General features: G+C 39.3%; 1 protein-coding gene across 4 annotated transcripts in view; it reads right to left on the bottom strand.

Moving 5' to 3' along the window:
- Positions 1-714: 714 nt before the first annotated feature.
- Positions 715-25,349, bottom strand: part of LOC131371136 (neuropilin-1a-like) — a 46,169-nt gene continuing 21,534 nt past the window's right edge. The window contains exons 8-13 of one of the 4 annotated variants that reach the window (XM_058418928.1): positions 21,194-21,528; positions 20,841-20,985; positions 10,136-10,327; positions 10,015-10,041; positions 8,638-8,682; positions 715-3,921 (exon numbers count right to left, since the gene is read on the bottom strand). In XM_058418928.1, the coding sequence (XP_058274911.1) occupies positions 3,638-3,921; positions 8,638-8,682; positions 10,015-10,041; positions 10,136-10,327; positions 20,841-20,985; positions 21,194-21,528 (1,028 nt within the window). In that variant the 3' untranslated portion in view covers positions 715-3,637. The remainder of the gene's footprint in view (positions 3,922-8,637; positions 8,683-10,014; positions 10,042-10,135; positions 10,328-20,840; positions 20,986-21,193; positions 21,529-25,349) is intronic. The other 3 variants (XM_058418926.1, XM_058418925.1, XM_058418927.1) reach the window with 3 other exon arrangements.

Raw genomic sequence — 25,349 nt, 5'->3', positions numbered from 1 at the left:
AATTATAACATCTATTTTGATTGATAAAAAGATATGAAAAAACAACAACAAATATATGAAATCTCAGATGCAACGAAAAAATAATGTGATTCCAAAATAACACTTCCATACAATTACTGCATCTCTAACAAAGTAACAGAAATACAATTCTATGATGTAAATGATCCATGGGTTTTCTGTCACCTGACCCTTAAATTCATTCCTCTGACCCTTAATACTTTCCATATTGACTTCTGCACAGTTGTAAGAGGAACTGCAATACATGAAAAGGGAAATTTTGCAAAGGGGCAACACCAAATGATCTGATCTTTAGCAGTTGTGTTAATGTTATCCAGTGAAGTAGCATGTGAGATGAAACAATTGGGTAGCCAAACATGATTATGTCTTCCTACTATCCCTGCAAGTCTATTTTTCTGTGTCCAGTCAGTACTCATGATTAATTTACTATGTGTGATTCAGAGGCTTAACTAAATGAAATCCTAATAATGTGGATACATCGCCTGGACTGCATGGACTGACTTCAGAAAGTCAAACATCTTTATATAATAATGATTGATGGAAGTTGAATAAGTGACAGAGGATCATAAATGATGTATGTACTTAATATGTGATCTCATATATATATATATATATATATATATATATATATATATATATATATATATATATATATATACACCACTCACAAAAAGTTAAGGATTTATGGAAAATGTTATGTAAAAAGTTCACGCTACAGTGATATTATATCATGAAAGTAGGACATTTAAGTAGAAGCATGCAATGGTGATTTCCTCATCTCAAACAATTCATTGAAACAAAAGCCAACGGTGGTGGGTATACCATAACAAAAATTGTCACTGTCTCAATAATTTGTCATGTGCCCTTGACCATCAATTATAGCTTAACAATGATGTCTCATGCTGTTCACGAGTCGACTTATTGTCTGCTGAGGCATGGCGTTCCACTCTTCCTGAAGGGCGGCCCTCAGGTCATTGAGGTTCTGGGGTGCAGGTTTATGAGCCTCTACACGGCAACTCAGCTGATCCCATAGGTTTTCTATGGGATTCAGGTCTGGAGAAAGTGCAGGCCACTCCATTTGAGGTACCCCAGCCTCCAGCAGCCATTCCCTAAAGATGCGACCTCGATGAGCTGGAGCATTGTCGTCCATGAAGATGAAATTAGGCCTGTGTTGTTCCTGCAGGGGCACAATGACTAATGATGTTATTCAGGTAGTATTGGCTTGTCACTGTACCAGTCACAAGATGTAGGGCAGTTCTGTATTGAGTAGACACACCTGCCCAGACTGTAACACCACCACCACCAAAGGCTCGTCTGGTGACAACAGTGGCTGATGCATAGCACTCTCCTTGACGTCTCCAACATCATTGACGGCCATCATTTCTGCTCAACATGAATTGACTTTCATCAGAGAACAGCACTGAGGCCCACTGGTCCCTCGTCCAGCATAAATGCTCCCTTGCCCGACGCCTGTGTCTGGTGGTGTGGTCAGGTACCCTTGCAGGTCATCTAGCACGCAGACCATGCTGATGTAAACGGTTTCGAATGGTCTGACGTGATACTTGGGTGCCTCTCACCTCCCTTAAATGTGCCTGGAGTTGAGTGGCATTCATCATCTGGTTCCGCAGGGCACTGTTCACAATGAAGCGGTCATCAATGTGGGATGTGGCCGAAGGACGTCCACTTCTATGCCTTTCTGTGACTCTTTCAGTCTCTCTGTATCTCTGTCACAACCTGCTGATGACACTTTGTGACACTCTAAGCTCAGTGGCCACTTCCCTCTGAGAACATCCTGTTTGAAGCCTTGCAATGGCGAGGTACTGTTGATCAATTGTTAGGCATCGTCTTGGTTTCATGATGTCAAAATGTGAACAGTATGATGAAGAGGACTGTTTAAATACCAATTCTAATTGAACCAGAAAATTTCTTGGTCGATTCATGGATCAAACACCAGTTGTGAATTTTGCCGTTAAGCACCTTGTTAGAGAACAGCAAGTTATGCAAAATGTACTGAAACTCTGAACAGTTGGACATGTACATTCAAAAGTGTAGAGAAGGTCCAATTAAGTTCACCTGTAAAGGTTATAGTGCATTTTAGGTGCATCCTGAAATTTCACCCGAAAGTGAATATCCTTAACTTTTTGTGATTAGTGTATATATATATAAAGTAATTTCCAGTTCACATAGACATTCTCTGTTCGTCATTCAACCCTGAAGAATGCAGGTTTTAAATTTTGAGGATGTGTAATGTTTTATATCATAGAATATGAAGTATAAAATATTTGGTCTGAGAAGTAAAATAGCTTAAAAAAAATAATGAGTTTTTTTACCTTTGCTTTTCACAAGGTATGTATTTTTGTGTTTTTATTGTTTTTGCAGTGTGGTTGAGCATATTATTCATAGTGTAACTATTTTAGGTTTTGTAACTATGATATACCACCAAACTAATCTGAATTTGTTACTGGCTCAAAGTTGTGAAGATGGGTTGCATCAGGACTGATAAAAACATTAGTGTGTCAGTGCATGGTGTCAGTGCAGAACATGCGGATTAGGTGTGTCACTACAAAAATAATATAATTTATGTTTTAACACACATGCATGCATGAACACACATACACATGCTCACAAACTTACAAACCTACTTTCACAAAAAAAAAACTTTTGCAACAAAAAAAATATTAATCAACAATACGTAAACATTATTACATTATTACATACATATCAACAATACGTTAACAAGTATTTTATCATTTCTTTGGAATGTAGTAGTCATGTTTGTGAGTTAGATTAGGACTGGATTTTTTGTGTTTCTCTAACTGAGAAATGATAGAACTCAAGAAATGATAAATTAATCATCAAATCATCAAATGACCATATCAAGAACCAAACCCTATTGGGTTAGATATCCTGGTTGGGTGCACTGCATTCTTCTTATCTGTGGAAATGATTGTGCCTTAACCCTCAACTGCTCAAATGTATAAATGAGACAAATGTCGCTCTGTATAAGGGCTTCTGCCAAATGCTGTAAATGTAAGCAAAGGAGGAAAAATCCACTCCTGGCCTTTGCCACATTCTCTGCCAGTATGCACAATTTCTCACTGGGTGTGGCTTCTGCTTCAGCATCATAGCTTTCAGCTGAATGATAAATCCATAAGGCCATCCACCTTGTCAAAGATTCCAAGCTCTCTTTTGCTTTTAATGCTGATTGTAAGTTATTCTGTCAATTTGGAACCTTAGTGTCTATATATACTTTAAGAAAAGATGTCAGAAATAGGAAATGACAAACAAAAATTGTTTTTGAGACCAAATTTAAAAAGGAAACAAAAACACCTAAGAAGGCTCTATTTGAGTTTAACAAAAGTCATAGGTCATACAAACACACACACACACACACACACACACACTTGAAAGAAGTACAGGGGGTAAATACTTTTATCTTGATTGGTCCATTACTAGCACCCAAGTATTAAACAAGGACAAAAACAGGCCAACCAACCAAGTTGTAATTAAAAATAAACTGTACATTATCATTTCTTTAGAGCACCCTCTCACTGCATATCCTGAGAAAAGTCACAAGCTTTGATTGAGTGTTAGCTAAGAGTTTGGATAACATTGGTCCTTATGCCTCTGTGTAGGATTTCTGTGGGCTTTCTTTCTCTTTTTTGAGCTTGAGGCCATCCACCAGTTCAAACTTGTAGTTCTCAAGGGCAGAAGTGGTTTGCTTAGGATTGTGAGAGCAGGCACAGTAGAGCACTGCAACACACACAGCCCCTAGCAACACACCCAGGACACTCATCACGATGATGGTAATCAGAATGGGGTTCAGTGTCTTCAGCATGGATCCATCCCACTGTCCAAACCTCCACACAAAGTCCTTACACCTCTGCTCAAAATCACACTCTGCTGAAAGAGAGAGAGAAAGAAAATATCGAAGACAGATGTTGTGCTAATATTTTAAAAGGTCACTAGGAGTCACATTCAAAAATAAAAAATTCAAAGAATGATGGATGTATAAAGAGGGCTATGATCTCTGCCTCTGATCAGGGTTGCGTCTCCTTGCTGGTGTAACTTGATCTTAATTCAGCTTCTGACACCACTGACTATACTTATTGATAGGCTAGAAATTGTTGTTGGTGTTAAGGGGACAGCCCTCTTCTGGCTCAGGCCATGACTTCTTTAAGCATAATAAGGTTATGTTCGGCGTTCCATAAGGTTCTGTTTTAGGATCACTGCTTTTCTCCTCATATATGCTATCCTTGGTGGAATCATTCGTAAACATGGTATTAGCTCCCACTGTTAGGCTGGCTGATGCCACACAGCTATATATTTCAGTTTATTAAGATTGAAGAATGTGTAAAAGACATTAGACAGTGAATGCTTTCTAACTTCCTCCTGCTTAACTCTGACAAGACAGAGGTGCTTGTACTAGGACCACATGCAGTCAGAAGAAAGCTGCATCAGCCATAAAAGACCTTGGTGTGATTATTGACTCCAGTCTTGCATTTGAAGCTCATGTAGAAAATATCACTAGGTTAGCCTTCTTTTATTTCTGAAATATTGCTTATGCAGAAATACCGGTACATGCTTTTGTTACATCTAGGTTGGATTATTGTAATAACTTACTGTCTGGATGTTCCAGTAGGTGCATAAACAAGCTCCAATTGTATAAGAATGCAGCAGCTAGAGTCCTAACTAGAAGCAAAATATATGAATGCATCACTCCAAACTTATCCACACTGCACTAGCAAATTTTAATTGACTATAAAATACTATTACTGACCTATAAAGCACTGAATGTCACTCGTGACATAGTCTCTAAGTGACCTTTTTGTTTTTTATGATCCATAATACCTCAAATAGCAAAGGCTAAAGCAGGGGGTAGAGCTTTTTCTTACAAAGCCCCCAGTTAAAGAATAGCCTTCAAATTAGTGTTTTAGTCCAGGCTGAACACATTTGTTTAGTCAAGCTTTCTATGTATAATTTTTTCTTAAATGAAGGAACTTTTCTTTCTTTCTTTCTTTCTTTCTTTCTTTCTTTCTTTCTTTCTTATAATAAATAAATATTAATTAATTTGAAACTTTATAATTTTGATTCTGTTTCTATATTTCTGTAAAGCTTCTTTGAGAAATGACACATTGTTAAAAGCACTATAGAAATATTTAATTGAACTTAAAATTTAAATTACAAACCTAATACTCAGACTCAGGTTTTATACTCTGAAACCTCTTTTATCCCCCTCTCCTGAAATCTGATACCTTTAAATATGTGAGATACTATGTATTCTTTGGAAACTCTTTGCAGACCATAGCTTCAGCAGTGAGATGAAACCAAGAAGATGTGAAGAAAATCCTACAGAAACAGCTGATATTTTTAGGGAGTTACTTATAATATTTTTTTAACAGTTCTTTTATTGACAAAGGGAAAATATGTGGAAAAAGTGAGAATATTAAATCTTCTGTCTAAAAATTCTATCAAGTTTGCAATCCATGATTTACATGTGTGTTGGTGTGCTTTGTTTTGTCATGTTTTTTTTGTTGTTTTTTTTGACACCAGGAGTTCATTCAGGGCAACAGTCCCTACCTCCATTTCCTATTTCTTTATTTCCTACCTTCATCGACACATCTGTGAATTTACTGGACATTTTGGTCAAAGGTGCGCTCGCCTGTGCACATGCAGTGTGCTCATGTGTCTCCGCCAACACGGATATCTTATACTGCCATCAAAAATATTTCTCTCCAATGTACGTTCATGGTTTAACAACCTGGACAAACTTCACCTACTGCTGGGAAACCCCAAGAATTTTCTTCATCTTCTGTCTTGTGCTTCACTGAAACATGACTGCGTGGACTAATACCAGACTCTACTCTGCAGCTCACAGAATTCCAACTCTTCAGAGCGGATCACTGCACATACACTATATTGCCAAAAGTATTCGCTCACCTGCCTTGACTCGCATATGAACTTAAGTGACATCCCATTCCTAATCCATAGGGTTCAATATGACGTCGGTCCACCCTTTGCAGCTATAACAGCTTCAACTCTTCTGGGAAGGCTGTCAACAAGGTTTAGGAGTGTGTTTATGGGAATTTTTGACCATTCTTCCAGAAGCGCATTTGTGAGGTCACACACTGATGTTGGACGAGAAGGCCTGGCTCTCAGTCTCTGTCATCAGACTCTGTCATCCATATCTTTATGGACCTTGCTTTGTGCACTGGTGCACAGTCATGTTGGAAGAGGAAGGGGCCAGCTCCAAACTGTTCCCACAAAGTTGGGAGCATGTAATTGTCCAAAATGTCTTGGTATGCTGAAGCATTCAGAGTTCCTTTCACTGGAACTAAGGGGCCAAGCCCAGCTCCTGAAAAACAACCCCACACCATAATCCCCCCTCCACCAAACTTTACACTTGGCACAATGCAGTCAGACAAGTACCGTTCTCCTGGCAACCGCCAAACCCAGACTCGTCCATCAGATTGCCAGATAGAGACGCGCAATTCGTCACTCCAGAGAACGCGTCTCCACTGCTCTAGAGTCCAGTGGCGGCGTGCTTTACACCACTGCACCCGACGCTTTGCATTGCACTTGGTGACGTATGGCTTGGATGCAGCTGCTCGGCCATGGAAACCCATTCCATGAAGCTCTCTGCGCACTGTTCTTGAGCTAATCTGAAGGCCACATGAAGTTTGGAGGTCTGTAGCGATTGACTCTGCAGAAAGTTGGCGACCTCTTCGCACTATGCGCCTCAGCATCCGCTGACCACGCTCCGTCAGTTTACGTGGCCTACCACTTCGTGGCTGAGTTGCTGTCGTTCCCAAACACTTCCACGTTCTTATAATACAGCTGACAGTTGACTGTGGAATATTTAGGAGCGAGGAAATTTCACGACTGGATTTGTTGCACAGGTGGCATCCTATCACAGTTCCACGCTGGAATTCACTGAGCTCCTGAGAGCGACCCATTCTTTCACAAATGTTTGTAAAAACAGTCTGCATGCCTAGGTGCTTGATTTTATACACCTGTGGCCATGGAAGTGATTGGAACACCTGATTCTGATTATTTGGATGGGTGAGCGAATACTTTTGGCAATATAGTGTAACTTTCAGGCAAGGCAGCCCCCTCTCCCTCATCCCCCACCACAAGAACGACTCTCTCCATCCTAGAGAGAGATAGACTTCAAGAGACAGAACCCATGCATAACAGCTGGAACAGAGTCTGTCCATCAATACTGGTTCCCTCCAATGTTTTCTTTCTCCTCTACATGTCTCCCTGTACAACAGTGGCTGCACCTGCAGTCACCAGTCTATCAATCTGTGAGCATTTGCACTGTCCAACTTTTGCACTGCTGGCCATACTGCTGGCCATCCACCATACATGGGCTCTTTGTATTCCCTGTCATATAGTCTCTTCTATTGTTGTCCTGTTTTCTCTAAAGAAAAGCAGTGGCACATCTTATTTGGTAGTATAATAAGCTCAGTGTGAACATGCATACTTTCATGGGACTGTGAATGAACACTTCCTCATCTCTTCCTCCACATTTCCTCTGGTTTTATACACACACCAGTCTAATCAACTAACACTCTCTTGCCCCCAAACAATTAAACCATTTACAGTATATCCAAGTAGACTTTAGGTCATATCTCACATATAATGTGTTTTATGACACGTTTGTAATCCTTCTAGTTTCTTATTTTGTTTCCCTTGTTTTACACGGCTGTTACTTTCCCCCTGTTTAAATGAATTCCAAAATCTAATTAGTTCAGCTGCTGGTTACAATATTTCCATATAATTCTAACAAACACCAAACCACTCATTTTTGAGATATGGCTAAAGGGAATCTCAGATAGATACACAAACAAGACAGAAACATAATGGTGGAGGCATAATGTAATAATATAAAATATGTACATCTGTAACTCATACTTGTAATGTAACCGGGAGGAATATAAAATATGTCAAATATGTCAAAAGGATTGGTAAGTAGTGTGCAGAGCATTATGCTTATGTACATTACAGAAGTTTATTTGACTGTGCTGGACATGGACACACACACACAAAAACTGCGAACTGTGTTCCCAAAGAGAACTGAATTGTGCTGGACATAGACACACACACAACTGAGAACTGCTCTCAACAGAGAACTATAATGTGCTGGACACAGACACACACACACACACACACAGAAAAATTGTCCTGTTTGCACACATTGTCACTTTACATTACACTTTACACTTTATATTGATCCTGTTTACATGTCACTTTAATATTTGCACTCACTGTCAACACTATTCTTTTGCAGAGTCGGTCTACATGTTGTTTGTCTGCACTGTCTTGTCTTGTCATCCTGTGCACTTCTGTTGTATGTCTAGTCCAAAGATTGCACCTTAAGTATAGTTTAGTTTTATCTCTATGTTTAGCTCTATGTTTGTCTGCGTCACTGTACTTTGTCTTTGTCATGTGTAGCACCTTTGGTCTAGGAGGAACGTTGTTTCATTTCACTGTATACTGCATCAGCTATATATAGTTGAAGTGACAATAAAGCTTCTTTGCCTTTGACTTTGACTTGACTTGTCTAAGTCTAAGTGAAGGTTTAAGTCAGGTCCAGTAATGCAATGGATGACATACCAGGTTCTTGTACAGCTGGACCAATAGTCACCTCAAACTCTGGATCTGAAACACACACACACACAAATACCTGAGTACCTCATGCATATATACACATATACAATAATATGCAAAAACATCACATAAAGGTATATAGTGAAGATAGAAACTTTCTCTTTTTTTGTAAAAACAAAATATAAGAAACTGTTCTTATGCTACGCAATATGTAAGGGGAGGTAGCATGGAAACTATATGGCTGAGAATGTTATCTCATGATGGCTGTTGGTCATTAATGTTTTCAAGGTTTAAGTAAAGAATCCATTCTAGATAAAACCTATAGGATGCAGGACCTGATCAGTTTGGGTGAGCCTGTGCCCATTCTACAGATTCTTGTTCTTGGCTGACAAGACTGGAAGCAGGAGTGTTCTTCTGCTGTTGTAACTTATCAACCACAAGGTTAGTTTTGTGCATGCTGAGATGTTTTTGTGCTCAACCTGGTTGTACAGTGAGATTATATGAGTTACTGTCATGCCGCGCGCTAACACCGCACCTACACTTCCGTATTCCAGACCGGAGTTTTGATGTCGCTTCACTTCCCTCCTCACGGTAGCGCTACTCACGAGTTCCCCATTATCCCTGCTAATTTGCAGCTACTTATGTAGGCTTTCTTTCCTAGACGCCTCGCTGGATTATGGTATGCCACTTGTGGCCGATTTTCTCGCGGTTTCGTCACGTAGTTCTCGGTTTTTGACCACACTTTTTCCCCACGACTCGCGCTCTCCTCTCGCCCCTTTGGCTTATACATTTCTGGACTATCGTGTTTTGGGCTTTGATTTTTGTCCGTCTGTTCTCAGTTTTTTCTTCGTGCCTTTTTCCTGGATTTTTTTTTGGGTGTTTTCTTTTGCGGAGTTTAGTTCCGGTTTTCTTTCGTTAGTTTATTTTTGTGGCATTTTTTCAGTGTTTTATTTATGGGGTTTATAGAGCCTTTGGACTCTAGCCTTTACTTCAGTGCCGTTTTGGTCTTTATTTCTGTGTTTCAGTTTCTGATTTTTTCATTAAAGACTTTACCCTCGTCTGCTTTCTGCTCTCTGCATTTGGGTCCACTCAGCCACACAGCTCCCTGACAGTTACATCATTCCTTGCAGCTTGAAGCAATATGGCCAGTTTCATCTGACCTCTTAACAAGGTGTTTCCACCCACCGCACTGTTGCTTACACAATGTTTTTCCATTTCTGCACCATGCAGTGTGAACTCTAGAGACAGGTGTGTATGGAAATTGTAAATGTAAGGACATCAGCAGTATAAACTACTTACACCTGGTACCAATATAATGAAGTGGATCGTCTGAGTTAGTGTATGTTGTGTGTGTGTGTGTGTGTGTGTGTGTAAGCTTCTCACCAGATTCCGTGGACTCTGCCATTGTACCTGTAACACAAGCACACATTGCAGATGTTAAATAAAGAATTTTGTGTCTGTGTTATGTGTCTGCAAGTTTAAGTTTATAGTGTGTATATGATACCCATAGGCTCATAGTCTTCACTTGTGCCAGTTCCACTGTGATAAGCTGCAAATTCTTCATCACAGTCCTCTGTTGTGGTTATGCTTGCAATTGCTGGGTTGGTTACTGCAATGTTAGCAGTTGGCCACACTGTGGTTACCATTGTAGTGGCAGGAGGAAGATGAGTAGCATCTGGAACAGTGGCAGCTGGTGCTAAAAAAAAACCAAACAACTTAAAATCAAACTGTTAGTAATGCAGGATTGTAAATAGCCATTTATCAGGAGATTATGTATCATTACTGCTAAGATGAAATATTGAAAATGTTACCGTTAAAGTCAACTGTTAAAGCATGCAATAAATGTACTATGAATCAGTGAATTTCAGTTCAATGTGGGTTTATCAGTAATGAAATAATGAATGTAATCATTAAAACACACACTTTAAAAAGAAATAAATTTTCTTCCTGGCTTGCAAATTTCCCAATAACCTTCTGGTTAAAGTCAGTCATCTCAGTCACCAGTCTATTTTTTTATTGATAGCATGGCCAATATATTCAATAAGAAGTGCTGCAAAAGCACAGAGTGTAAGCTCAACCACAGTCACTTGACTGCTGCTGAATTAGTACAAAATAGTACAACTAAATTATGTTATTTCATTATTAAAATATATAATTATTGTTAATGTGTTAAAGTAGCATTCTTCTCTGGCTAACTTTAAGAGGACTATTGACTTTTTCAAATAATGTAAATTGTGCAATAATTTAAGAAGCATTTGATGTCATTTTAATGTCCATTATATGACCATGTGGCACGCCAGCTGCACAGTCACAGGGCAGAAGGACCTGCATCATGTGGTGAGGGTGGCTCAACAAATCATCTAGTCTGACCTCCTAAACCTGAAAACGTCTTTGACAGCCACCTGAACAAGGTGGCTTGCATGTACACCCATTTAGACAATTTATTGTTATTTATTTTTATTTATTATATTTCTGCTCCCTTCTGTGTATGTGTAATTTTTCTCCTCTTTGCTACATTATATGGCCAAAGTGATATGGCCCTACCATCATATAGTTCCCCAAACTGTTGCCACAAAGTTAGAAGTGAAAATTGTCTATAATGTCTTACATCAAAATAAGAGGCCTAGCTCAAGCCTGCTCCAGCGGAAATAAAATGTGCATTTTTCTACCGAAGAGTTAACCACTGGTATGATTAACGTCTTTTGTGTTTTGACCACAAATGGTGCTGAGTAGGTGTTTGTTATTGTGCAGCTTAATAAAGAAAGATGCTCAGTGAGGAGCTGGGAGCTTGTTTAACTGTCTCAGCAACCATTACTGTATATAAACATAAATTATTCTGAATAGTCCTAGTCTTCTGAAATATAGTATTTGTATTTGTATTTTGAAATACAATTATGATGGTGCCCCACAAACTGCAGATTAATAGTGGTTGGCTAAGGTTGGTGCAGAAAAATATGAGTGGCCTGCATAGAGCTCTGACATCTACCATATTTCAATTCAATTTAATTTATTTGTATTTGTATAGCGTTAAGTTACTATTTATCCCTAATAAGCAAGTCTGAGGCGACAGTGGCAATGAAAAACACCCTGAGATTATATGAGGAAGAAACCTTGAGAGGAACCAGTCTCAGAAGGAAACCCATTCTCAATTGGGTGATACTGAACAGTAAATTATATAAATAATGTCCTTTCTTTAACATTTTATAGTCACAAGGAATTGTGCACCCAAGAGCTCCTGAGGAACTAATAGGTCAGCATAATTTCATTATAGACTTAACACTAATTCCTTCTTGCCAAAAGCAAACTGATGCAAGTGGTTCTATCCTCAGCAGTCCCCTGGGTCACAGACAGTTCACGCAGGTCTATCCCCAGCAGCAATGAGCATGAGAATGAGTAAAAAAAAAAGACAGAGATGCTTGTGATCATGTGATGGTTAAAGACAATATGGATTATGTGCAAAGTGCAGGCAGGCAGGGACTCCAGCAAGACTAACTATGACAGCATAACTAAAAGGGAGGGCCAGAAGGTCACAGACATGAACGTTTCCTGGGACATAAAGCGTCCAACCACTTCACAGTCAGCAAACCTGAGCGACTTGTGACAGTGGTAAGGTGACAGCATCTAAACATACCCATAGACATTCTAGATATGTTCCTTTACCTAAAAAAAATATACATTGGAAGCTTGACTAAACACATATAAACAAAGCCTAGATTTAAACACTGAGACTGTGTCTGAATCTCAAACAATAAGTGGATGTTCCATAACTGCAGGGCTTTGTAAGTAAAAGCTCTGCCCCCTGCTTTAGCATTTGCTACTTGAGGTACAACCAAATAGCCTGCACGTTTTGATCAAAGTAGGCATGGCAGATAATTAAAAAAAATATATGGTACAGTGGCACGAGACTATTCAGTGCTTTATTGGTCAGTAATAGTATTTTATAATCATTTCAAAATTTGACTGGGAGCCAATGTAGTGTGATTAAGATTGCAGTGATGTGTTCTAGATAGGACTCTAGCTGCTGCATTCTGGACTAACTGGAGCTTGTTTATGCTCGTACTGGAACATTCAGACAGTAATGCACAATTACAATTACAATAATCCAGCCTAGAGGTAACAAAAGCACAAAATAGTTTTTCCTGCATCTTGAGGTGACATCATATTTCTTATCTAAGCAATATTTTTGAGATTAAAGAAGGCTACCCTAGAGATATTATCTACATAAGCTTCAAATGATATGAAATGATGATCGGCATCAACAAACACAGGTCTTTTAATGCTCAACATGAAAAAACTGAAAGACTATCCAGATTTACTGTTATCGAAGAGCTTATTTCTGGCTGCATGTGGTCCTAGTACAATCACAACTGTCTTGTCAGAGTTAAGCAGGAGGAAGTTAGTAAGCATCCACTGTCTAATGTCCTTTACACATTCTTCAATCTTAATAAGTTGCTGTCTCTCATCTGATTTAGCTGAAACATATACAGTGAGGGAAAAAATTATTTAATCCCCTACTGATTTTGTACGTTTGCCCACTGACAAAGAAATGATCAGTCTGTAATTTTAATGGTAGGTTTATCTGAACAGTGAGAGACAGAATAACAACAAAAAATCCAGAAAAACACATTTCAAAAAAGTTATACATTGATTTGCATTTCATTGAGTGAAATAAGTATTTGACCCCTTTGCAAAACATGACTTAGTACTTGGTGGCAAACCCTTGTTGGCAATCACAGACATCAGACATTTCTTGTAGTTGGCCACCAGGTTTGCACACATCTCACATCTCAAGGAATTTGGGCCCACTCCTCTTTGCAGATCCTCTCCAAGTCATTAAGGTTTTGTGGCTGACCCTTCAGCTCCCTCCACAGATTTTCCAGATTAAGGTCTGGAGACTGGCTAGGCCACTACAGGACCTTAATGTGCTTCTTTTTGAACCACTCCTTTGTTGCCTTGGCCGTGTGTTTTGGGTCATTGTCAGGCTAGAATATCCATCCATGACCCATTTTCAATGCTCTGGCTGAGGGAAGGGGGTTCTCATCCAAGATTTAACGGTACATGGCCCCGTCCATCGTCCCTTTGATGCGGTGCAGTTGTCCTGTCACCTGGGGATGGTGTACTTGGGGTCATAGGCAGCATTCCTCCTCCTCCAAACATGGCGAGGAATCAGCCATTCTCATGATCATTGAAACTCCATGAGGTGAGATCTTGCATGGAGCCCCAGACCAAGGAAGATTGACAGCCCTTTTGTGTTTCTTCCATTTGGGAATAATCGCACCAACTGTTGTCACCTTCTCACCAAGCTGCTTGGCGATGGTCTTGTAGCTCATTCCAGCCTTGTGTAGGTCTACAGTCTTGTCCCTGACATCCATGGACAGCTATTTGGTCTTGGCCATGATGGAGAGTTTGGAATCTGATTGATTGCTTCCTTCTGTGGACAGCTGTCTTTCATACAGTTAACGAGCTGAGATTAAGAGCACTCCCCGAGAGTGCTCCTGCTGTAATCTCAGCTCATTACCTGTATAAAAGACACCTGGGAGCCAGAAATCTTTCTGATTGATAGGGGATCAAATACTTATTTCACTCATTAAAATGCAAATCAATGTATAACTTTTCTGAAATGCGTTTTTCTGGATTTTTTTGTTGTTATTCTGCCTCTCACTGTTCAAATACACCTACCATTAAAATTACAGACTGATCATTTCTTTGTCAATGGGCAAATGTACAAAATCAGCAGGGGATCAAATAATTTTTTCCCTCACTGTAGCTTGGTGTCATCAGCATAACAGTGAAAGCTAATACCATGTTTATACACATGAATAATTGCACCAAGGGGTAGCATATGTAAGGAGAAAAGCAGTGGGCCTAAAACACAGAAGTCACAGAGAAGTCACTGTTTAGATCTACAAACTGATAATCAGTCAAATAAGACCTGAGCCAGGAGAGGGCTGTCCCCTTGACACCCACAACATTTTCGAGCCTATTAAGTAGAACCATATGGACATAGATGTCAAAACCTGCAGTAAGTTCAAGTAACACCAGCAAGGAGACACAACCCTGATCAGAGGCCAGAAACAGGTCATTTACCACTTTAACCAGTGCTGTCTCTGTGTTATGATGAGGCCTAAATCCTGATGATACATTTCATGAATGTTATTCCTATGTAGGTATGAGCATAACTGCTGTGCTACAACTTTTTCTAGGATCTTGGAGATAAAAGGGAGGTTTGACATTGGCCTAGGAAGGTCTGGTTTGATAACATGATCACTTGGCCAGTGCTAAGTGAAGAATTTATCATTTTTAGAAGTGGTTTGGTAACTATTGATATTATCTAAATTAGTGAAATTAAATCAGGTTCTTGAATGGGAGTAAAACATTCTAAACACTGATCAGAAATATTAATATTAGCTACAGAATTATCTATCAATTTGTTTGGTTTTAAATTAACAGTCTGAATATTCTGCCTGATATTATCAATATTTCTGTTGACATTTCACGAAGTAATTGGTGCTGCATATAGATAGCACTTTTCAACAGTGGTTTTACTCCTAGTTAGTTACTGTTTTACAACAGTATTAAAAAAAATTAGAATTAAATAATATTAATAAATATCTTCGATTAGGGCAAAAAGATATGCTGATTTAGCAACACTAAGAGATTTGCTGTAGCCCAGAAGGCTTTCCTTCCATGCTAACTGAAATACTGATAATTTAGTTTGATGCCATTTACATTCTAATTTCCTACTTAATTGTTTTAAGGTTTGTGTGTGGTCAATGTACTAGGGTGGTAATTTCTTCTTTTTAATTATTTTCCTTTTAAGTGGAGCTACAATATCTAGGGTGTAGTGAAACACTGACTACAAGTAATCAGTTGCTTGATCAAGTTCTGTGGGGTCAAATGTCAATCCAATCATGGATGATAATCCTGGGAGACTATTGGTAAACTGCATATGTTAATGTAGGTTTAACTCTTAATGCTTTAAATGAATGTCTAAAGAAACAACTAGGTTTGAAATGAAATCTTTCAAATTCACAGAGTAATTCAGAATATGGCCCTGGAGGTCTGTAAATAACAATAACCCTACCCTCCATTAATAGCATTTAAAATAAACGCTGCCTGCAGAGGGCAAAAGGCATTATCAAAGACGCCTCTCACCCGAATCATGGACTATTTACCCTTCTAATCTAGAGATCTAGAACTAATCTAATCTAATCTAAATGGAATCAACTTAGAAGACTTATTTTTTTGTGGCTAAATACGGCATGTTAGTATAAAGAACTTCAAAAGTATTGAATTTATGTCTAGATTTTTGTGTGATGCCTAGCTTATTATCATGAATAACTGCGACACCTTATTATAATTGTAATTATAATTAGGCAGACAAGCTTTATTTAATGCTACATACTCATTTGGTTTAATCCAAGCACAGACCACTAAACTCCTGATCAGTAATCATTTCATTAATAATAAGTGCTTTAGATACAAGAGATCGTATATTTAACAGTCCTAGATTCAGATCAAAGGTACTGACTGTGCTTTCACTATAATCTAATTTTATGTTATTCAGGTGCTATTCAGGTTTGTTTAGCTCAGGGAACAGACACAGTCTCTATGTTGTGAACCCTGGGTGATGCCTCATTGCAGCTAGTTGATGCTTGGATTAGCCTGCTTGTCTGCTCCCTGGTGCTGGCTCTGGATTGTCACCAATTAATTAAACCTGTTCTAAGACTATGGATCTACGATATCTAGCAGTTCAACCAATTGCTATGCCACACTGGGATGGGGCCAGAGCATACTATGACATCGCCTTCACTAATTTACACACCTCTACAATATTACTCTTAGTAACCTCTTACTAACAAAGGCATATATCTCCTTACATGTAAAACTACCTTTGAGAACCTACACTTGCCTAGGACTACCTGATATGTCTGACACCCTGACTCCCGGAATACACCTAATCAATGCTGCTGAAGACCCTAAAGGCCTAGCTAATTTCACATACCTTAAAATAGAGTCACCTATGACCAGAGCTCTTTCAGGTTTCTCAGTGGGTGCTTCACTGTGGAGAGCAAACCTGTTAGACATGTGAAGCAGGGAGGAGTGGTGCTCCCATGGGCGAGCAATAGCTTTAGCTTTGTGCATCTGCATGAGCACCCTTAAAGCTAAAATCTTCTCAGTCAGTGAGTTAACCAAAATACACATCACGAGTAAAATTAACTCTAACAACAGAGGAAGAATCATTAAACATCCTGCAGCTCACATGTTATACAAGCCGAATGTTTGCCATACTTAACGATTACGTACCTTTGAGTGAATATGGGTTGGATACTGAAAAGATCTGAATTAGGTTTTTCTCTGCTTGCTGTTTGCAGACAGAAAAGGAAAAGTATCTCCAGAAAAAATACTGCAATAGGTAAGTAAAAAATTTATCAAACGAAAGTGACAGCATAAAATATTCAGGATAAAGATATTAGACGGTATAATTTGAATGACTCACTGTAATTGGAACTAATTGGAACACAGACCGCAAACTAGGCCTTCTTTTCTGACTTCACTAATGCTCTTTATATATAAACAAAAGACCCGGTAACAATTATTATATAGTATTGTACAAAAGTTTTAGGCAGGTCTAAAAAAATGCTGTAAAGTAAGAATGCTTTAAAAAGTGTTGATAATTTATTTTTATCAATTAACAAAATGGAAAGTAAATGAACAGAAGAGATATCCAAATCAAACCAATATTTGTTGTGACCACCAAATTTCCAACTTCATTTGCAGAATTGCAGCTCCAAGCATGCAAGGAACCTCCATCCTGCTTCACTGTTTGAGTATGTACACTCATTATTTTGCCACTCTCCAGTCCTATGCAAACAACCTGCCTCCGGCTACAGCCAAATATTTGAAATTTTGACTTATCAGTCCAGAGCACCTGCTGCCATTTTTCTGCACCCCAGGTGTCTCCTATGTTTTCGTGTGACGTTGAGTCACTTACCCTTGTTTCCACAACAGATGTATGGCTTTTTGGCCACAATTCTTCCATGAAGACCACTTCTGGCCAGACAGCAGATGGGTGTACCTGGGTCCCACTGGTTTCTGCCGGTTCCTTGCTATGGCACTGCTGGACATCTTCCAAAGGAAAGTAAGCAAGATGTGTCTTTCATCCGCTGCATTAAGTTTCCTTGGTCAACCACTGCATATAAGGTCCTCAATATTGCCTGTTTCGTTGTACTTCTTCAAAATAGCTTGAACAGCAAATCCCTTGTAAGTCTGCTTTGAGATCTTTGCTTGGGAGAGGCCTTGCTGATGCAGTATAACTACCTTGTGTCTTGTTGTTATGTTCAATTTTGCCATGGCGTATGACATGAAAATGTCTTCCACAACCTTACCTTAGTAGCAGAGTCTGGCTGTTACATTCTGTAAGAATTCTTACTTTACAGCATTTCTTCACACCTGCCTAAAACCTGTGCACAGTTTTTTTTTTTTTTTTTTTTACATACAGTACCAGTCAAAAGTTCGGACACACCTTTTAATTCAGTGTTTTTTGTTTAGGGATTTATTTTCTACATTCTAGAACAATACTGGAGATTTCAAAACTATGAAATAACACACATGGACTTAAGTAATCCATATGTAATGACAACAAAAAACAGTCAGTTGTTATTTTAAGACACGAAGGTCAGGTGTTCTGGAATAGTTCTTGCAAGAACAGTATTGTCAAGTGCATTTGCAAAACCCATCAAGCACCATGATGAAACTGGCTCACATGAAGACCATCCCAGTAAAGCAAGACCACTTATGCTTTACAGAGCATAAGTAGCAGACATCTCAATATCAACTGTTCAAAGGACATTATTGTGTATTTCGGCCGCCTTCAGCATTGTTTTTCAATGTAGAAAGAAATAAACATCAGGAAAGACCATGGAATTAGAAGGTGTGTCCAAACTTTTGACTGGTAGTGTATGTGTTATTGTTCATTTTTATTATGCAAATATTTCTAATTCTGTATATAGATCATATTTTTTTACCTTCTATGAAAAACTCTTTTTGAACACTTGTTTTTTGTTCATAATTGCTAATTTAATTTTGTTACGTTGGTGCTGAATCTAATTGTATTACTTGATATCGTATTACATCAACATAAACTTACAGATAACATATAGTTATGCCATAACAGCCACTTTTAGGCATAGGTTTAATTTCATGCAACTACCATTTTATAAATAGTCTGCCAAACACACAGTAGTAATGCTGACATTTACTCATGACACTCACGATTACCACGAGTTTCTTGCCTGTGTCTGTGTTTTTTATTCTAAGTTAATATTGTCTAATTTTCTCTTTTTCCTGAATATTTTAGACTGTCAGGTTACATTTTCAAAATCTTTACTTGCATATTGCAGTTAATTGTTCTTTTGTTTTTTCTCAGGAGAAGCTTTTTTTCCCCGGTTTTCAAACAGCAATCGGAGGAAAACCCACTTCAGAGCTCTTTAATATCCAGGTCAAATTCACTTAAGGTACGTAATCATAAAGTATGACTAACTTTCAGCTTGTACAGTGTGTGAGCTGCAGGATGTTTAGTAATTCTTCCTCTGTCGTTAGTGTTAATTTTACTTGTGATAAGTGTGCGCTAGTTAGCTCTCTCACAGAGAAGATATTAGCTATAGAGAGGGTTAATGAGAGTAGTGTAGTGTCTGTAGGGAGAAGTCTAGATGCCTTAGGTGGAGATAGTAACCCCCAACTCCTGCATTAGAGCCCTCACAGAGGGGCGAATGGGTGATGACTCGGCGGCATAGTCACATAGCCAAGGGTAACGCTAAGGCTTGCCCATGGGAGCACCACTCCTCTCCGCTTCACATGTCCAACAGGTTTGCTCTCCTAAGTGAAGCACACACTGAGAAACCTGAAAGAGCTCTGGTGATAGGAGACTCTATCTTATGGCATGTGAAATTAGCTAGGCCTTTAGGGACTCCAGCAGCATGGGTTAAGTGTATTCCGGGAGCCAGGGCGTCAGACATAGCAGGTAATCTTAGGGTCCTAGGCAAGCACAGGTTCTCAAAGATAGTTTTCCATGTAGGAGCTAATGATATACGCCTTTGTCAGTCTGAGGTTACCAAGAGATGCTCTGAAAACATTGTGGGCTTCATAGACAGTTTTTGTATAGTTTTTCTTAGGTAAAGGAGCAGATCTGGAAGGTTCATTGCTGACTTCATTGTGAAGTGGTTGGACGCTTTATGTCCTGGGAAGACCTCATGTCTGTCACCTTCTGGCTTTCTCCCTTTTAGTTATGCTGTCATAGCTACTCTTGCCAGAGTTCCTGCCTGCACTTCACACATAATCTACACTGTCTTTAAACATCACATGATCAGAAGCATACTTAATATCTTTCTCTTTCTCTCTGTCTTTCTCTGTCAAGCTATACACCCCACTCTTGAGCTCCCAGTGTTTGCCAGTTTCCAGTGTGACCACTGCCTCTACGCTTGGTCAGAGTCTCATCACTTGGTGGTGCTCACTGATCCTGTGGATGGATCTGTGGGGACAGCCTGTGACCCAGGAGACAGCCGTGGACCGAGCCACTTGGGGACTTTCACACCGTCACAGGTCTGCTATTTCATCTGTCAGCTTGTGACAGCAAGGAATTAGTGTCTATAATGAACTCAGAAACTACAGTGACCTATAAGTTCCTCATAGGCCATTGATTGCAGTTGTAGAAAGGACATTAATCAGTAACAGTTACATTATTTACTGTCCAGTGTCACCCAAACGAGGATGGGTTCCCTTCTGAGCCTGGTTCCTCTCAAGGTTTCTTCTTCATATCATCTCAGGGAGTTTTTCCTTGAGACTGTCACCATAGACTTGCTCATTAGCGATAAAATAAAATATGGATAATATAGTTTAATAATTTAATTTAATAATTTATTTTTATTTTTAGTTATTTAGTTATTTTTTTCCTCTCCCTTCACTGTTTCTCTTCTTTTGTAAACTTGCTTTGAGACAATGTCCATTGTAAAAGGCAGTATACAAATAAATTGAATTGAATTGAATTGAAAATTTACTCTACTGCATTTTCCATTCATCCTTATGCCAGTTTTTCTCCTCAACAATTTAAAAAAATCTCTTTTCAACATGTTATTTAAACATTCAAAACATTCAAATTGGGTTATCATGTCTATGCTTAGATGGCTGTAATGAAGTTAGCTGTTCCTCACATCGGGTGTCACAGCCCAGCAACTCCAGTCTGAGAGCCATGCCATCATGCGACCCACGCTCAGGATATACCCGTAGAAAACGCATTGTCAGTGGCTTAAAGAAACGCACCTCTGGAGTGTCATGATTTTGGTTCCCCATGAATACCTGCAGGTTGAGACATATACATATCTACATATGTTATGTACATCCCTGATTAATTTTCTTTTTTCTCTATATTGAAATATTTCTGAAGTATGTATTATTGTTCATGTACCAACAAAGAATATATACCTTTCCTGAAAAATTCTTATATTTTCTTTCAATAACTAGGCATGTTTTCTCCCCATTTCTTTCTCTTTCTCTCTCTCTTTACCTTAGCTTTGTTGCTGTTATCCACCTGGATGTATCGCCAGTCAGAGCCATCTGTGCTATAGACCAGTTTGAAGCGTTTGACAAACATGATCTTATTCTTGTGTTTTCCCCCCTGCAAGATGAGTGCGGTGACCCAGTAGGTATTACCAAGGTCCACTGTCAACCAGGAACTGTTTGTTATGCCATGTGATACAGATGGTGCCACCCAGCCAGAGCGGCCTGTTAGCAGCCTGGCCTGCTCGGGTAACCAGCCCCTCTCCACCTCAGGCCACACAGAGATCTGAGAGTCCAAGATTTGACCTGAAAGCATTCCTAACATGCTAGAGCAGGGATAGTCTAAGAAAAAAGAGAAAGAGAAATTAAAAATAGAGATGATCAACATATTCAAGTGAAAGAAGTATAACAATGTAATGTTAACACAACATTTCTGGCAAAAAGTCACATTTTTTATTTTTATTTAATGAACAAATTAAAATTTAAACATTTATTTACAAAAACATGACAAATTGGACATATTTTTGACTCAAACATAAGTTTAATGATTTTCAGGCAATACAGGCCAAAAGGAAATTCACAGAGAGTGGCAAGAGAGGACTTGCCATTTTTTTCAGCAAAAAAAGTGCAAACCTAAGCCTTTATTGCAATCTCAGGGGAATTAAGCCATATATGACTCATTTACACTGTACGTGGACTATACAGCCAGGGAATATATGACATCTCTGGTCTGATGGCAGCTTCTAATCACCAGAACAGTGAGGAGGACAATGGTCTAATGAATGGTGTAAATTACTATATTATCTTTTATTTTGAAAGCATTCTATCAAAATAACAACAAATAGTATATCCTGGGTTATGTGAGACATTAAGACCCTTCTAAAAAGGGAGAAAGGAGCCTTTCTTAATGGGAACAGGTATGTGGTGAAACTAAACCAGTAGTGTTAAACTCACATTATGGAAAGGCTGGTTTTGGTACATCTACAACCCCTGGTGATGCCATCAGCAGACCCTCTGCAGGTAATTTACCAGCAAAGGTTGGAGTGTATGGTCTGTCTACTAACCTCACTGATCTTATTCTAATTGATGGGCCCAGAGGCACTGCTTGAGTTGAGATTTGTGCATTTATGAAATATGATGCATTCAACATCAGATCTGCTGAAACACAAGCTGATGCAAAAATATGTAGATGTTTCACTGTTATTATCAATGATAACCTCATTGAATGATTGCAATATTTTACATCCATGTCTGAAAGTTATGAATAACACATGAGTGGAACAGGGATAATGGGATTATAAATGGGATTATAATTACTCTCTTGCAATTATATACTATAAATGCTGACAGTTTTAAGAAGTCTGTAGTATTTAAGAGAATCCAAGTGGACTAGTACATAGAATATTTCCTATTTGGAAATTTAAGGACTTTACTAATAATTAAATATAATATTATTAACAGTAACAATTTATCACACAGCAGGGGATTTGATATAAGAGTATTACTCAGCAGAAATAGGAAAAAACAGTCCCTCTGTGAATACAAAAGGTAATGAAGCAATTTAAAGAAGAAACAAAGCATTTAGCAAGATCTACGCATTCCTTCTTTGAGCTAATCATTTAGAAAAGATTGCAAACTGCAGTCATTAAAGCAGCAAAACGGCACTACTGCAAACTTTTGGATGTATTTATGTAGTTAATGATTAGACTGGAAGAAACTAGAAAATAGACTATAAGAAACCAAGAAGAGCAATGAAACAAGAAACAGTAGGAATCTGTAAACAGTAGGTAATAAACAAAAAAAGAAAAAAGACAATGTATTTGAAAATCCTCCAGATACAGTTTGTGAAAGTACTGGAATGCAATTTTTTGTTTGTGCTATATTCAAACATCAGATTTAATTTCCTGACATTTACTTTGAGATGTATTAAGCATATTAGGATATGGGACCTTTTGTTTGAACCCAACCATTTTTCAAATGATCAAAAAAGCTTATGTGTACCCTGTTAGATTAAACAGTTAATAGCTCTGAATGTCTATTCTTTGTTTAAGCCCTGGGGTTTCCCCTGTTATACTGCATTTAGTATTAAAAATATATATTTGCTGTTTATAAATGAATGGAATGAAGAGCATTCCATTTTGAAGCTGAGAAACGACAGAAAATCTATGTGTCATGCACAAGCATTGGGCATGCCCATGTTTGTAGAACTTATAGCCAATTCTTATTTATGAGAAGTCAAGCACTAGACTAAGACCAATATGGTGGCGCGTGCACAACGCAAGCCTCAATGTCTCCCCAGCTTTTGCAATTTTGCAGTATTTTTTCTGCTCATCTCGGGTCTGTTACTATGCACCCTACCCGGCCAGGTGGAAGTGCCTGCAGGTGGGGAAGAGACCGTAAACAAAGGCGGGGGAAATGTAGAGGGCTAAGAGCTAAGCAAACGCTAACACCGCACTGGCTCTCTTTACCTAGCATCTTTCTTGATAATGTGCGGTCATTGTTGGATAAAATGGATGAGATACGACTTTGCATCACCCACAGGAAGAGACTTTCGTACTATAATGTCATGATCTTCACAGAAACATGGCTACACGGTGGAGTACCCGATAATGCTATTGAGCTAGCTGGATGCCACACACTCCGGGCAGATAGATCAGCAGATGACTCCGGTAAGACAAGAGGTGGGGGATTGTGCATTTATTTCAACAAAACTTGGTGCACAAACTCTGTTACTGTTGAAAGTCACTGCTCAGATAACCTGGAGATTCTTATGATTAAGTGTAGACATTTCTATCTTCACTTCCGTCATCATAACAGCAGCTTATATCCCCCTGGATGCTAATGCCAAGCTTGCTATGAATGATCTTCATGCGGTCATTAGCATTAGCTTACCCAGAAGCCACATTTATTGTTGTGGGTGATTTTACTCACTCCATCTTAAAGACAGTGCTCCCCAAATTCCACCAGCATGTTTCCTGCCATACCAGAGGTGGCAAAACATTGGACCATGTCCACACAAACATTGTTGGAGCCTACACTGCGACCCCTTCCCCCACCTGATCAGACAGTCTGATCACCTTTCTTTGTTCCTCATCAGAGAGGACCATCAAAGTGTGGCCAGGGGGGCAGACTCTGTATTTTAGGGCAGGTTTTTAGCACACAGACTGGAGTATGTTTGCCTCTGAGGCCACCTGTGGCACTCATACCGACATTAACACCTACACTTCTTCTGTATTGACTATCATCATTACCACCAGTGACAGTGTTACTACCGAGAAACAGATCGCCACGTACCCTAATCAGACATATCCTGTTGAAGGCCCGCAACACCGCCTTCAGATCAGGTGACACACAGACCTACAGCACATCCAGGGCAAATCTAACGGGCATAAAAAAGGCCAAATACTGCTACAAGCTTAAGGTGGAGGAACACTTTTCCAATTCCGACCCCCGACGCATGTGGCAGGGCATTCAGGCCATCAGTGACTACAAGCCCAGCAACTCCACCCTGAATGACACAGATGTCTCCTTTCTTAACAAGCTAAATGACTTTTATGCTTGCTTTAAAACAGACAACAAGGAGAAAGACATCATTCTGCAGACCACCAAACCCTCACACTCACCTCCACAGATGTGTACAATGTACTCAGCCAGATCAACGCATGTAAGGCTCCTGACCCCAATGGCATCCCTGGACGCAGGCTAAGGGCATGTGCTGAGCAGCTTGCAGGGGTCTTTACAGACATTTTCATCCAGTCCCTCGCCCATGCAGTTGTGCCAACATGCTTGAAATCCACCTCCATTGTGCCAGTGCCGAAACACTCCTCCCCAAAGTGCCTGAATGACTACCGCCCTGTAGCACTCACACTGGCCCTGGCACACCTCAAGAAATGCCTCCTTCCCACAATGGACCCACACAAATTTGCCTACCGCAGCATTAGGAGCACAGAGGATGCAGTCTCAACAGTGCTGCACTCAGTACTCACACATTTGGACAACAACAATACAAACACATGTATACTGTTTGTTGACTTTAGCTCTGCCTTTAACACTGTAATTTCCTCTAAGTTAACCACTAAACTCAGAGATCTTGTCATCAATACCCCCCTCCGCAACTGGATCATGGACTTTTTGACCAACAGACCCCAGCATGTTAGGTCAGG

The sequence above is a fragment of the Hemibagrus wyckioides genome, linkage group LG20 (assembly GCF_019097595.1).
Source record: "Hemibagrus wyckioides isolate EC202008001 linkage group LG20, SWU_Hwy_1.0, whole genome shotgun sequence".
NCBI lineage: Eukaryota > Metazoa > Chordata > Actinopteri > Siluriformes > Bagridae > Hemibagrus > Hemibagrus wyckioides.
This window is presented reverse-complemented; position numbering and strand designations above follow the sequence as displayed.